This window comes from Rhinatrema bivittatum, chromosome 4 (genome assembly GCF_901001135.1).
Source record: "Rhinatrema bivittatum chromosome 4, aRhiBiv1.1, whole genome shotgun sequence".
Lineage (NCBI taxonomy): Eukaryota > Metazoa > Chordata > Amphibia > Gymnophiona > Rhinatrematidae > Rhinatrema > Rhinatrema bivittatum.
Genome location: NC_042618.1, coordinates 432,138,626 through 432,151,420, shown reverse-complemented (window position 1 = coordinate 432,151,420; position 12,795 = coordinate 432,138,626). Strand labels below are relative to the sequence as shown.

Below are 12,795 nucleotides of genomic sequence, written 5' to 3'. Positions count from 1 at the left end.
GGAGTGCCCACCTTTAAAATTGGCTTCTGGAGATTCCCATTACAGATCAAGAAGATCCTGCACCACCTTATTTAGAGGAAATAATTTAGAAGGCTTTCGAATACGGGTTATAATGGGATCCTCAGTATTATTGGGACCCTCTTCCCCTTTGTCCTCCACAATATTCAACACACGAAAGGACTGAAAAATTAAGGACGAAAGTTCTTCCTTATGAAAGAGATGCACCAAGGAAAAACCATCCTCTCCCTTTTTTCCAAGTTTTCTCCACTATCCCTTCTCTCAATCTGGATGATATGTCATCATCCACCGCCTCAGGCTCCTCTTTTCTGATTCTCTTCTGCCCCAAACCCCCTGGGGAGAAGGAACAACTAGTGGACCCGGGGACCAAACTCTGGCACATACAAAAAGCCTAGTGAAAGCATTTTAAAAATTCTTTAGATACTGGTGCCCAGGCAGATGATGAAGCTTCAAAATCCGAGAAGGAAAGTGATGCCCCTTTAAATGTAGCAGCAAACGTGTTCTGCTAAATTTACAACAGTTTCTTGCATCGCAGAACTGAGAGAAGGCAGCTGGGCTTCCAAAATAGCTGCTGTTCGCACTGCAGCAGCAAACCCACTGGGGGAACTATCAAAACAGCCAACCCCATCAATGTGGTCCTTCCCGGAGCAGCTGAATTGTTCTGCTGCTTACCTCCTCTCTCCTCCGTACAAATACAGCACAGATTAGAAACTCCTCAAGCCTGCTACCAATGCACCCCCACTCCCAACACACTATGCAGCCCTCTTCCATGCTCAGTCACCAATGACACAGCTCCCCCTGTACCCCCACTCACTAAGGAGTAACACCACTGTGACTGGGGAACCAAAAGTAATTGCCTGCTCTCCCAGAGTGCTGTCCTGCTGAAGATCTTTTTTTTGAAAACTTTATTGATACTGCTAGGAAGGCAAAGGCAACTAATCAGTACCTTTTCTTTTTTTTTTTAAACTAAATAAATAAAGGAGGATCCCAAAAGGGGATCAAAAGCTCATCGAGAGTGTGGGAAGGGAGAAGGCTACACCAAGTCTGGAGTTTATAAGGGGTGATATCGACGAACCCATTAGTCTCGGTCTCTATCTACTAGTTGGTGAGCATAACCCATGCATCTGGATTGATCTGGCAACAGATTCCATAGCTTGAATGGGCATTGCGTGAGGGGGGAAAGAGGGAAGAGAAAGTTTGTTCTCCTCACCCTCCCCTTCCCAATCTATACTAATCTCGGGCCTGGTGTAGAACTTGACCCTACCCCTCACCAACCAATTCTCAAAGTAAGCAGTCAAATTCCACCTATGGATTTGCAGGCAAAGAATGAGGCTCATTTTACCTATGGGATTTGCAGGCAGATGTTCATCCTTCAGGTTCTCATCCCATTCATGCAGTTGTCGTTTCACTCTCTCCATCAATATTTCCTTTAATCAAAAGAAAATATTTTCAGCATCTAAAATGTTTGCTTCATACAAAAAAAAGAGAACATAAAAATTACTCTCCTACAAACATAGAAACATGACGGCAGAAAAAGACCATTTGGCCCATCCAGTCTGCCCATCTGTCCAATTAATTTAGCATTCTAATTCTCATCACTTCCTTAGAGATCCCCTGTATTTATCCCTTGCTTTCTTGAATTCAGAAACTACTTTTGTCTCTACCACCTTTACTGGGAGCTGTTCCATGTATCCACCACCCTCCCAAAATAATTATTTTTGGGAAACCAAGAGGACGAATGTAAATCTTCCCCCTCCAATAGATGGATAAAATAGTGTGGTTGCCATGCCAATCCACTTGAATGCACTGCAAGAAAGGTTAACAAATAAAAAGAAAAAATGACAGGAGTCTGGTGGCACCTTACAGACTAACCAATTTATTGAAGCATGAGCTTTTGTTCCTTTTTAAAAAAACAACTTAACAGTTCTTGACTAGCTTCAGAGGCTACAATTACTTCATCAGATCAAATCAGAGTGAGCAGGTCAGAGCAAGAGATGATACTGATTTATATTCACTAGTATGTCCAGGCAGTGCCATCTTTTGCTCTGACCTGCTCATTCTGTTTTGACTCAATAATGTAACTGTAGCTCCCAAAACTTGATCAAGAAATATATAGTTAGTCCAATAAGAAGGGATCACCTTATATTTTTTGTTTACTTTTATTCCCCCAATACAGTCAACAGCTGCGCTCTCTCTTTCCCCCCTCCCCTCAATGTTTTACTGGCACCCCCTTTAGGAAACCACTTAGACTTATCCTTTGGGAAACTTATGGGATTTCGATTCCCCCAAATGTTTGACAAATTTCTCCAAATCCTGTCCAAAAGGGAGCCTCTCCTTAAAGCTTCAATTTTGACAATCCATTTGGAGGCTGCAATGTGATATGTGTGCCTGAGCTTGAAACCAACATGGAGACCGTAAATGACCCAGAATCCTCTGCTATCTTAGCCTTTCTGGCTATGTGAACTTTAAATGCCGTACTGAGCCTGACCTGCAGGAATTCCAAGGACACCTGGACAGCAGTTGAAGCTGGCAACAATTTGTGATGCCTAATTATAGGGTCACAAAAGCAAAAGGCAACGGTTGGAACCTCAGGCTAGAATGTCATTACAGGGGCAACATTAACAGGGGCATCTGTAAACACAGCCTAAGATGTAATGATTGCCCGGAACAGCAAGCTTTTAACAGAACAAAGGATTATCTAAAGAGTGATGGTAAATGGGCCCCACCTTGGAGAAATGGTCAGGGTAGTTTAGGGATAAAGGAAAATTGGTTCTTACCTGCTAATTTTCTTTCCTGTAGTACCACGGATCAGTCCAGACAGTGGGTTGAGCCTCCTGTCCAGCAGATGGAGAAAGACCAAAACAGAGTCTACCCTACATCCCCTCAGTATAAAGCACTTTCAAAGCAGATATAACTTCCCAAGGATCAAGCAAGCAACAAGAAAAAAACTGATAAATTGAACAAGTGAACGATTGAAAGATTTCTGTAGGGAACAAACGCTCTTGCATAACATTTTATCTTGTATTTTCATCCGAGAGATGCTTCCGGTGCCTTAAGTAATAACAGAAAACTCAAGTAATTGGAAACCTGTAAAGAAAAAGACTTTCGAAAGGACGGAATAGATCTAGCACGGGAGGGTGTCTGGACTGATCCGTGGTACTACAGGAACGAAAATTAGCAGGTAAGAACCAATTTTCTTTTCTCTGTATATACCCAGATCAGTCCAGACCGTGGGATGTACCAAAGCTTCCCTAAACATAGTGGGGCCGAGACAGTCCCGCTCGAAGAACCTGCCACCCGAAAGAGCCAAAAACCGGAACCTGCACATCAAGGTGGTAATGATGAGCAAAAGTACGTAGGGACTTCCAAGTAGCTGCCCTACATATTTCCTGCAGAGAGACCGATTGACTCTCTGCCCAATAAGTGGCCTGAGAACGTAAGGAATGAGCCTTTAAGCGTTCCGGAACCGATCGGCCCTTACAGATATAAGCCATCGCAATAGCCTCCTTTAGCCAACGTGCAATAGTGGCCTTTGAGGCCTTATTACCTTTATTTGGGCCACTCCACAGGACAAATAAGTGATCCAAGACCCAGAACTCATTTGTAACCTGGAGGTAACGCAGCAAAATCCGTTTCACATCCAGGCACCGTAGATCACCTCCAGTCGTGTTTGCAACATCTGTAGAAGAAAAAGCTGGAAGTTCCACTGACTGACGTGAAAAGAATACACGACCTTCGGCAAGAAAGAGGGTACAGTCTTGAGGGATACCCCTGAATCAGAAAAACGAAGTAAAGGTTCCCTGCACGACAAAGCTTGGAGCTCTGAGACCCTTCTGGCGGAACAAATGGACACCAGGAAGACTGTTTTGAGAGTCAAATCCTTAAGCGTAGCCCTCCATAGAGGTTCAAAGGGAGCTTCGCAGAGAACCCGTAGAACCAAGTTAAGACTCCACGAGGGACAAGTAACCCGTACCAGCGGATGGGCCATCACTGAGTAATCGTCAATGTTACCTAAGAGAGAGAACCGAGGGTAGAGACCTGCACTCGCAAGGAACTGAAAGACAAACCCTTGGAGAGACTGTTCTGGAGAAAAGAAAGGACCTAGGAAACCGGAGCCTTATGAGCAGACACTCCCGAAGCGGCACACGCATTTTCAAAAACTTTCCATACCCAGACATAAGCAAGAGGTAGCCGGCTTCCTGGCCCGCAACAAAGTGAATATAACTTCTTCCTTATATCCCCTTCTTTCTTAATCTCCGCTTTTCAAAAGCCAGGCTGCTAGACAGAAGCGATCCGCCTGATCGAAAAATACGGGACCCTGCCGAAGAAGGTGGGGAAGATGACCAAGGCAGAGAGGACCGTCCGTGGTGAGATTCACGAGATCCACAAACCACGGTCTGAGGGGCCATTCTGGAGCCACTAGAATGACGAGACCGTGATGAAGCTAGATTCTTCGGAGCACTTTGCCCACTAACGGCCAAGGAGGGAACACGTACAGGAGAACGTCTTGAGGCCAGGGGAGGACCAGCGCATCCACCCCTTCCACACAGTGTTCCCGTCTGCGGCTGAAGAACCTGGAGCTTTCCCATTGTTCATGGTGGCCATCAAATCCAAGTGTGGGAAATCCCACCTGCGGACCATCAGATTCATTGCTGTGTCTGACAACTCCCACTCGCCTGGGTCTAACCGCTGGCAACTGAGGAAATCGGCCTGAATGTTCTCCTTCCCCACAATATGGGACACCGCTAATCGCTCTAGGTAATACTCCGCCCAGATGAAGAGCTTGCTGGCTTCCAGAGCCACCAGGTAACTCCTGGTGCCGCCCTGTTGATTGATGTAGGCTACGTGGTGGAGTTGTCCGATAGGACCCGCACCGCCTTGCGATGGAGTAAGGGAAGGAAGGCCTTGAGAGCCAGGCGTACCGCTCGAGCTTCCAATCAATTGATGTGCCAGCGAGACTGGACCAGGGACCAGTACCCCTGAGTAGACTGGGTCTGGCACACCACTCCCCAGCCGGAGAGGCTGGCGTCCATTGTGACAACAATTCACTGCAGCGTTTAAAGGGACACCCCCTTCAGAAAATGGGCAGGTGAGAGCCACCACTGCAGTTCGACGACAGACTTGGAGAACGGGAGGGTCGTCCAAAACTATTCCAATACTGGCTTCCAATGGGATAGCAAGGCTTTCTGTAATGGACGCATATGCGCAAATGACCAAGGAACCAGATCGACAGTGAAAGCCATGGAACCCAGAACCTGGGGATAGTCCCAGGCCGTTGGCAGAGCATGGGAGAGAAAGGTGCGCACTTGGTCCCTGAGTTTGAGTGCTCGCGCCTCTGGAAGGAACACCTTGCCAACTCTGGTGTCGAATCGCGCCCCCAGAAATTCCAATGTCTGGGTTGGCTGAAGTTTGCACTTGGGAAAGTTGATGACCCACCCCAGAGAGGTCAAACAAGACAGGACCTTGCTGACCGCCAGCTTGCAGAGAGACTCCAATTTTGCTTGGATGAGCCAATCGTCCAGATAAGAATGGACCAGCACTCCGACTCGACAAAGAGAGGCCGCCACTACCACAATTACCTTAGTGAAAGTGTGCGGCGCTGTGGCAAGACTGAATGGAAGCGCTCGAAACTGGAAATGTCCCAGGATCTTGAACCGGAGATACCGCTGATGGTCGCGGCAAATCGGAATGTGTAAGTAGGCCTCCATCAGATCGAGTGAAGCCAGGAATTCTCCGGAGCGAACCGCCGCTATCACTGCCTTTAGGGTTTCCATTAAAAAATGGGGAACTTTGAGAGCCTTGTTGACTCGCTTGAGATACAAAATTGTATGAAAGGAGCCCTCCTTTTTGGGGACAATGAAGTAGATGGAATATTGGCCGGACCCTTGTTCCTCCACTGGGATTGGGACTATGGCACCCAGTTTCAGCAGCCTGCTCAGGATCTGGTCGACTGCAGGCCTCTTTAGACTTCCGCAGGGGGAGATTAGGTGAAGATCCGGTAGGTCTCGAGCAAATTCTAACGCGTAGCCTTTTTCTATCACCTCTAGGACCCATTGATCCGTCGTTATCTTGGCCCATTCCTCGAGAAATAGGGACAGCCGTCCACCTAAGTTTCAAACGGAGGAATGGGCCAGCCGCATTTCATTGGGAGGAGGATTTTGTGGCCGAGTGTTGCTGGCTACTATCCCGGAAGAGCCAATGACCTTAAAAGTAATGAGACCAGGATTGGGATCTGGAAGCATTGCCTCTTGGAAAAGAACCCCATGCCCTGGTATTAAAGCGATGTTGCCCCCTGAAGCGAGTACGGGAGGGTAAGAAAGCCTTGGAATGTTTCGGGCGATCCTCCGGCAGCTTATGAACCTTATTTTCCCCCAGAGATTTAATAAGCTGCTCTAGGTCCTCACCAAAAAGCAACTGACCCTTGAAGGGGAGAGTTCCCAACTGCGCTTTAGAAGAGGCGTCTGCAGACCAATTCCTCAGCCAGAGGAGGCGCCTGGCCATGACTGCGAAGTCCATGGCCTTGGCTTTTACTCGTAGAAGATCGTAAAGGGCATCTGCCCCATATGCAATCGCTCCTTCTAGCTGATCCGCCTGCTCCACCTCTGCAGACGAGAGGTCTTGGGTGCTGAGTAATTGCTGAACCCACCTAAGGCTTGCCCGCTGCATGAGACTGCCGCAGATTGTCGCCCGAACTCCCAAGGACAAGACCTCAAAGATGCATTTGAGGAAAAATTCCAATTTGCGGTCCTGGATATCCTTCAGAGCCGTAGTCCTCACCACCGGGATAGCCCCTCCTCTTCCCCCAAGCTCTTCCCCTCCACCCCCTCGCCTTGTATATAGAATGTACATAAATCCTCCATCTTGTAAATAAACCACCTCCCATCCCTCCTTTGTTCCCTGTATACACTTAAATTTCCAAATTGCTTCCCTGCCCCACCCCGTCCCTCCCCCCTTCTAGTTATAATATCAGTTGCAATGTAAAGCCCAGTTGGCTGAATTTTCTGTTGTCTGGAAACCGATGTGATGTCTCGTGCGAATGTCGGTATAGAAAAATGTTAAATAAAATAAATAAAAAATAAATAGTGGTGTGCTTGGTAATCGCAGAAACAGAGGAATCCACCTTGGGCATCTTAAGCATATTCAAATAGTCCTCAGGGAGAGGATAGCTCTTGTCCATAGCCCTACCCATTCGGAGTCCTGCCTCCGGGGACTCCCATTCCCGAAGAAGCATCAGCTCGTGCATAGGATGAAATGGGAACGTACATGGAGGAGCTCTAAGTCCCATCAGGACCGGGTCCATGTTAGCAGGCATTGCAGCCATAACCGTATCCATAGAAGGCACGTCAATCCCCAGTTCCTGCAACATGAAGGGAATGAACGGTTCCAGTTCCTCCTTTTGAAATAAACGGAGAACCCGTGGATCGTCCCCCTCAAAGGGGGCGGGGTTAGGAAGCAGAGGATCAGCATCCGGATCCGGAGTAGGGGCCGACGACGGCTGGGGGGAATCCGGAGGCAGCGGGACCCCTGGGACCACCCTGACTCTAATGGAGCCCTGTCCATCCATTGCCTTTGGAGGTTGCTGAGGAGAAACACGCGGGTTTTTAGGCGGGGGGGGGGGGGGGGACGGACCAGGGAGGAGTTCTCCTCCTCCTGTAGGCTAGCTAGATAGGATTTGTGCATAAAAAGCACAAACTCTGTAGAAAAACAAGACTTGGACTTCCTGGGGTGGGGCGGGGGGGGGGGGGGGGGAGGAAAAAGTCAGGCACCCCCTCCGGAGAATGAGGGGAAATCAAATCCAGTGGGGAAATTAAAGAATCAGGCTCACCTTCCTCCTGCAGCTCCGATTCAGCATTAGAACCTGTTTCCAAAATGGCCGCCATTCCCGTGGTTTTTTGGGTCAGGAACGGCCTGGGCACACGGCGTGTAGCTCACCCCTGGGTCGCCATAGTCAAAGGTACTGAGGAGGGACCTTCCCCATCCAGTAGGCACCCCGAACAGAGGCCGCTGCAGGAGAGGCGCATGGCAGGCTCCCCGCAGGCCTTACAGGCGCTGGAACGCGGCATCAGCGCAAGAGAAAAAAAAATCGCTATAAGAAAAAAAAAAAACCAGCTGAGCTGTGCTGAGCTGAGCTGAGCTGAAGCCGGTCAGCGGAGGCAGCGACTGAACTCTGCACGCTGCCAGAGCTGTTCACAGTACTTAAAAGACTTGCTAAACTACAGCTCAGATTAAAAGCCAGTTATGCCGTTTTTTTGGTTTGTTTGGTTTTTTTTTCGTTCAGCAAGTGCAGGGGAAAACTATCCCTCACAGGCCAAAAGGCACTTTCCCAACAGTGGACAGCTAGCCAAGAGGGAGTAAATGGACCGCCAGTATCACCCCAAAAGGTCACCGGGATTGAGGAGCCTAGGCTGAAAAATTCAAGGGGGCAAGCCCCCCTACAAAGCGGAAAGACAGAACTGTCTCTCTGAAGAAAAAGGAGAAATCTTTCAAACTATTTTTTTTTTTTTTTTTTTAAATATAACCAAGAACTAAATACTTGCTCGATCCAGACCAGAAACAGAGAAAATTCCCACAGGGAAAAATTAAAGTAAGGAGAAGAAGGGGAACCATAGGTTCAGCTGCCTGCATATGCTGCAGACAGACGAATACTGAGGGGATGTAGGGTAGGTTCTGATATGGGATACCCTTACAGTTTTGGTCTGTCTCCATCTGCTGGACAGGAGGCTAAACCCATGGTCTGGACTGATCCAGGTACATACAGGGAATCTATCCTGCTGTTGACATGACAACCTATGTAAATATTCTCTAGGTGGGCAAGCACTTTCAGAATTTCTGACCTAGTACTGTATTGTATTTTACCTATAAAAGAAGGATCAGTTCATGTATACAATAAGATGCTGGTGGTCAGTTTGTCAGAGAAATGGTATCCAGCATCTCCCAAGAAATCTTATATTGCTCAATAAAAAATTATGCTTTCTACAAAATCTAAGTGTTCTTGTATTCCTGGGTAAGCGTCAAAGTGTGTTTGGCGCTTAACAAATGCTAAGGCTGAAACCTCAAAAACCTGTTTAAGGCAGACCTCAAATCTTTCTGACTTGGTCATCCTTCAATGCCACACATTTTTCCACGTCATCTAGTTACGCCCCTACCATCTGCTGGACTCAGAACACACTAAGACTGCAAGTGGCACAGTGGCTTAAGTACCAAGAGTACAGTTAGGTTTTTATTCTCTGTCTCCATCTGCTGGTAGGAGAGAAAAACCCTCTTGTATGGACTGGTGTGGTGGAGGAAAAATAAGAGCAAGTTGCTCCCTTCCTACCCCCCCGCCCCCCCTCTCTGCAATGCAGCCGGACAGCAGTTGTTCTCTTCCTCCCTCATGTAGCAAGACAGCAGCAGTTCCTTTCCTCATTTCAATTTTCCCCAGCCAGTAAGAGCAACCCTTCATTTCCCTCCCCCTCACCAGCAAGAGCAACCACTCCCTTCGTAACAAAGAAGTGGCATATGTACCTCATCATACAGGGAGTAGAGCCATGAGGGCCAGGAGGTCAAACTTGCACAATGAAACTTCCTCTGAAATGAAATTAAAAAAAAAAAAAAGAGATCATTGCTTTTTTGTAATTTTATATCCTCTCCAGTACCGCCCCTGCCATAAGAGCATTTTCAATGTGTTACAAACACATCTTTTTCCCTAATGTAGACAATTCTTTTGCTCTTTGATATAATCCAGATTTTGCACTCTCCTTTGTATTGTATTAAATGGTTTGTGCTTTAAGAACATAAGAACATGCCATACTGGGTCAGACCAAGGGTCCATCAAGCCCAGCATCCTGTTTCCAACAGTGGCCAATCCAGGCCATAAGAACCTGGCAAGTACCCAAAAACTAAGTCTATTCCATGTTACCGTTGCTAGCAGTGGCAATTTTCTAAGTCAACTTAATTAATAACAGGTAATGGACTTCTTCTCCAAGAACTTATCCAATCCTTTTTTAAACCCAGCTACACTAACTGCACTAACCACATCCTCTGGCAACAAATTTCAGAGTTTAATTGTGCGTTGACTGATAAAGAACTTTCTCTGATTAGTTTTAAATGTGCCCCCATGTCCTTCTATTATCCGAAAGAGTAAATAACCGATTCACATTTACCCGTTCTAGACCTCTTATGATTTTAAACACCTCTATCATATCCCCCCCTCAGTCATCTCTTCTCCAAGCTGAACAGTCCTAACCTGAGAGACCTCTAATTAAGGGTGGGGGTGGGGGAAGAGAGAGAATTGGCGGTATTTGGTTGCAGAGCAGCAAGTTCCCGTCAGATCTGAAATTTGTCTAAATACAAGCTCCAGAAGTATACTGGAGGATTCCAGTTATTTCACCCTCTGAGCATGGTTACTGATGGCCTCTTGAATCAGGATGATCAGATACAGATGTGCTCATAAGTTTACATACCCCTGGCAGAATTTGTAAGATGTGTAGCATTTTAAGAAAACATGAGTGATCAGACAAAACATCTGTTATTTTTAATATGTTTCAAATTAAAACTATTATGCATCACAGAATAGCACAATTATTAAACAAACCATAGCAATAAGGGAAATAATAAAATGGTCCTGTTCAAACATTAGGAGGGAAAACATAATACAAATCAAAAATAATTGTTCAGCAGTGAAAAAAGTCAAGTAATATCCTTATTAAAAGGTGTCAGCAAGCCTGTCTGTGTGTCTTGCCAATCTAGGCATGGATCACCCAGTCAGTTCGATCATTCACCTTAGGAGTAATTTTTTAAAGTTTTTCTGAAATGCATAAAAAATATTCACAACAGTCTAAGTGCAAAATATCATACAAGCCCAACATGGCCAGTGTTTCGCAGCAAAAGCTTCTTCAGGTATTAAGTCTAATGTCTGGGTGAGTGCCCACCTCAGGAACCAGTGATCAAAGGGTATGGTTTGTTATTGCAAATAGGATCCAGAAAAGTCACACGAAGACTCGAGTTTTGAACTTCAAAAATACAGACTTTGTGGAAATAGGCAAGTATCTGGAGGCAGAACTTGAAGACTGGGAGAAAGTGAGAGAGGTGGAACTACAGTGGGCCAAACTAAAAGGGGCAATTACTAAGGCAACTAATCTATATGTTAGAAAAGTAAACAAAAGTAAGAGAAATAAGAAACCAATCTGGTTCTCAAAGGAGGTGGCTGATAAAGTAAAAGTAAAAAGAACAGCGTTGAGGAAATATAAAGGATCCCAAAGGGAGGAACACAATGAAAAATATCTGGTGAAACTGAGGGAGACGAAGAAAGCAATCAAGAAAGCAAAAAGTCAAGCGGAAGAAAGGATTGCCAAAGAGGTTAAATAGAGGGGATAAAACATTTTTCAGATACATCAGAGAAAGGTCCAAAGTGGTATAGTAAAATTGAAAGGTGACAGGGATCAGTGTGTGGAGAGAGATGAAGAAATGGCAAAAATATAGGAAAATTAGTTTCTTACCTGATCATTTTTGTTCCTGTAGTACCACGGATCAGTCCAGACACCTGGGTTTTGCCTCCCCTCCAGCAGATGGAGACAGAGAAGTTTTTCAAAACAACCCTGGCATATATACCAAGGTGCCACCCACAGTCCTTCAGTCTTACATAATGTCAAAGCAGCATGGAACAAAACCGAACCATACAACTATCTGTCCACCTATAAAAAAGGCATATTCAAACCCCCAACTGGGAACAGAATTCGCAGAACCAAAAGAACAAGCGAGAAAAAAAAACAAAACAGTACTAATATCCAGAAAAAATGTTATACGAGCGGACTCTCTGTAACTTCAGTGTATACAGTCATGGACGGGGCTCTGGACTGATCCGTGGTACTACAGGAACGAAAATTATCAGGTAAGAAACTAATTTTCCTTTCCTTATACATACCCGGATCAGTCCAGACACCTGGGATGTATCAGAGTTGACTTACCGAGGGTGGGAGCCGGAGAGGACCGCTCGGAGCACTCCTTCTCCAAATACCCTGGAATCCGAAGTTTGCACATCCAATCTATAATGTCTTGCAAAAGTATGCAACGATTTCCAAGTAGCCACCCTGCAAATTTCTTGTGGCGAGACTTGATGACATTCCGCCCTTGAAGCGGCCTGTGACCGCGTAGAATGGGCGCGAAGCCCCACCGGTACCACTTTACCACGCAATAAGTACGCTGAGCCTATGGTTTCTTTTAGCCAACAAGCAATCGTAGTTTTGGAGGCCATACCACCCCTTTTTGCACCATTCCTCAACACAAAGAGATGGTCTGACACCCAGAAAGGATTCGTGACCTCTAGATATCGCAGCAGAGCCCTGCAAACATCCAGTTTGCGTAAGTCCTTCGTCACCAGATCCGAGCGGTCCACATCTGAGAATGAGGGAAGGAATGAAGGAACCGTCCGCAAGGACACTCCGGAAGCAGAAATCTGTAAGAAAGGTTCCCTGCACGACAATGCCTGTAATTCAGAAACTCGACGTGCCGAAGAAATCACAACCAAAAATACCACTTTCAACGTGAGATCTTTTAGCGTCACTCTTTTCAGCGATTCAAAAGGCAGGGCTCACAAGGATGAAAGTACCAGATTGAGATTCCAGGAAGGACACGGATGGTGAAGCGGAGGGCGCAAGTGCTTTGCACCTCGCAGGAAACGCGCCACATCTGGGTGCAGCGCCACCACTACTCCCTGGACCTTACCTCGCAAACAACCAAGTGACACAACCTGTACCCGGAGAGAACTGCAGGAGAGACCTTTGGAAAGTCCTGCCTGAA

At 46.4% G+C, this 12,795-nt stretch overlaps 1 protein-coding gene across 6 annotated transcripts in view; it reads right to left on the bottom strand.

Annotated features, from left to right (window-relative positions):
* Positions 1-12,795, bottom strand: part of CRBN (cereblon) — an 84,728-nt gene that overhangs the window by 46,308 nt on the left and 25,625 nt on the right. For all 6 annotated transcript variants that reach the window (XM_029601473.1, XM_029601476.1, XM_029601471.1 and 3 more), the window contains 2 exons: positions 9,523-9,585; positions 1,361-1,445 (listed from right to left, as the gene is read on the bottom strand). In XM_029601473.1, the coding sequence (XP_029457333.1) occupies positions 1,361-1,445; positions 9,523-9,585 (148 nt within the window). The remainder of the gene's footprint in view (positions 1-1,360; positions 1,446-9,522; positions 9,586-12,795) is intronic.